The 2,679-nt window shown below is 46.5% G+C and overlaps 1 protein-coding gene across 1 annotated transcript in view; it reads left to right on the top strand.

Annotated features, from left to right (window-relative positions):
* The first annotated feature begins 264 nt into the window (after positions 1-264).
* The window catches only part of FBH1 (F-box DNA helicase 1), a 42,337-nt gene continuing 39,922 nt past the window's right edge, over positions 265-2,679 (top strand). The window contains exon 1 of the mRNA XM_016219759.2: positions 265-334. Within this exon, the coding sequence (XP_016075245.2) occupies position 334 (1 nt within the window). The 5' untranslated portion in view covers positions 265-333. The remainder of the gene's footprint in view (positions 335-2,679) is intronic.

Here is a 2,679-nt window from a genome sequence, read left to right as displayed (position 1 = left end):
GGCAGCCTCCGCCCCACCGCGGCCGCTCCACCGGTCCCCGAGAGCTCCGCGGAACTCTGGGAAAAGTTTTCGCCGGCTTTCTCAAGCTAGCGGAAGGACAGGCTTGGAGAGGTCGCGAACCTTGGGCACGCCCCCTCCGCGCGCACGTTCCGATTGGCCGCGAGGGAAATCCATCAGCCCCGGCGGCGGGCTCTTCCCGGGGCTGCGGCGGCGCGGAGCTGTCAGAGGAAGTCCAAGGTCTGCTCAGACTAGCAGGGACTCCGGAACTGGGAGGCCGGGCAGCCGGGGTCCCGAGGCGACGGAGGCGGCTGGAGCCCCGGTTCGGAGCGCCATAGTGCGTGAGGCTGCGGACGTGGCAGGGAGCTCAGGCGGGGCTCCGCGCTGTGAACACTTAACCTTTTGGGGTCCTGAGCTGGGGTCTGGTCTCTCGGGGAGTGGGGTGGGCCTGCGGGGGCGAAGGGGTGGACGCCGGGCCTGAGCTGTCCTCGGTGGGTGAGCTGCAGAGGCGCGGCGGGGCTTGCACGTGGGAGGCGGAGGGGCGCCCCTACACTGCGTCCTTGCCCCCGGGAGGTGAGGAGCTCGGGAAGTGGGGAGCTCGTCATTTCTCGGTGGTTGTGGGAATCACGGGGGACGTGGCCTTAGCTGCGGACAAGCCAGCATTCCTTTTCTACTCTGGTGTTTTGACCTTGGGCGAGTCATTTTAGTGCGTCCTTTTGCCTCTTTCATTTGTAGCCTCCCTCCCCCTTACCTGATATTAAGGAAAATTGAGGTGGTGTGGGAAGGCCTTGATCTTGTGGAGGATGCCTAGAGATCTGAGCAAGGGATATGGGTGATGGAAGGGATTTGAGTAGATGTTGAGTCCTTTAGAGATAAAACGGGAGTTGCTACTATTTGCCAAACCTAGAAACAATTCTACTTTGCATATTATATTGCGCTTTGTGGTTTACAGAGCACTTTAGTTATGTAATCCTCAATCAACTCTGTAAGGCATCATTCATTACAGGTGGAGAAATTGAGGCCTAAAGAAGTTAGTGATTTTGCCACTAGAAGTATAAATAATAAAGTCCATGGAAGGAAGGATGGTAGCACCTAGTGAGTGTCTGCCAGTTCCTGGCCCTGTGTTAAAATAAATTAAGGGAGATAAAATGAAAAAAAGACCTCTGGTATGGGCCTATGAAAACGAGCCCATTTTACCAGTGAGCATATTTAGTTTGTTTAATTTACGGAGCAATATGACAAGAACTAAGTCCAGTATCAACTTTGCCAAAGTGTTTTGTTCCATTGTGTCTTGTCACTTCAAAAAACAGGAAGGCATAAAAGTGGTTTGAAATGTATGAAGTTTTAGAACATGCCAAGCATTGTTCCTTCTGCTGCTGTTGGAATCAATGCAAATGGAAGTTAAGGCATCTGTTAGTACCACACTTTTTGCTACTGATGCTCCCTCCAATCCTAATTACAGATCACCCTACCTTCTCTTGCCTTATGCTTCTAGTTTCCCTGTTTTTAAAAACAAAATTGGAATATATTGGTTGCACAATAAGATACTCTTTTAAGTCCAGGTGATTGGTTACTTAACAGGTGTCAGATGGAACTCTGTCTCTTTTGTCTTTTTTGGAAACTTATGTTGAACTGTATTCCCCCTTTAGATAACTAGATGATAATGTATGTGGATCTGTCCACAACCCCTGTGATTTTCTGGATCAAAAGCTTGGTATACAGGAAACTTAACGGATGCAGCTATTCTGGGGTCTTGCTGGTTTTCTAGTTGGGCTGCCTATTTCTTTTGTGCAGGCTTTTGGAGTTTGTGGTCTGGTCTTTACTGTCTCGTTTTGTATGTAGTCACTTTGGCATTGTGATTTGCTCCCTCTCTGTCTTTTTTCCTTTCTCCTGTGTTATATTTGGTGGTTATTTAGCGTTCAGCAGTGATCATTGATGTCATGATCGTTTGACATGTTTTGTGATCTTTGAGTGTGTGAGCACCAAACTATTGGTATTGGACTTAGAGCTCTAATTTCAGATCTGTTGCCACCATCTTTTCTCTGGTTATTATATCCCTCTGTCCTCCCTGGGCTGATTTTTATTTGAAGATTGAATTTGGTTCTTTCTTTGCCCTTCTGGCCGTGGAACCATCTACTTCTAGAAGTATCTCACCAAAGCACCTCAATTCTTATGTCTCAACTCATTCACATGTCTTTTGAGGACCAGTCTTATATTTCACAGTACCTCCTGGAGCTTTACCTGGCATTCCACAGATAACTTTAAAACAAAACAAACAACTATTTTCAAAACTGAACATTTTCATCCTGCCCTCACTCCTGAAAAAAGTGATTAAAAGAAAAACAATATTTCTCCTTTATTCCTTAATGTGGTTAATGATATTTTTACTGAAAATGTTCATTTTCTTTGTCCTTTCTTTTTCATCTTTCTTTTCCAGTCTTGTTAGAAAAGACTTGTTGATCTTCACTTTCCCCTGCTCCCTATGTCTGCTGTGCTCAGGCCTTTACCAACCCCCACTTTGGTTAGTAAAGTCACGTTCTGCCTTGTTTTCCAGACAGTGATTACCCTACCTCCAGAGTTACTGTTCTAAACATGTAAATTTGATTGTGCATTGACCCTGCTTGAAAGCTAGGTGATTCTCTGAATTCTCTGAATTCTCTGATAATGTCCAATTTCCTTAGC

This window comes from Miniopterus natalensis, chromosome 1 (assembly GCF_054644295.1).
Source record: "Miniopterus natalensis isolate mMinNat1 chromosome 1, mMinNat1.hap1, whole genome shotgun sequence".
Lineage (NCBI taxonomy): Eukaryota > Metazoa > Chordata > Mammalia > Chiroptera > Miniopteridae > Miniopterus > Miniopterus natalensis.
The sequence above is the reverse complement of the archived record's forward strand: the minus strand, read 5'-3'. Positions and strand labels throughout refer to the sequence as shown.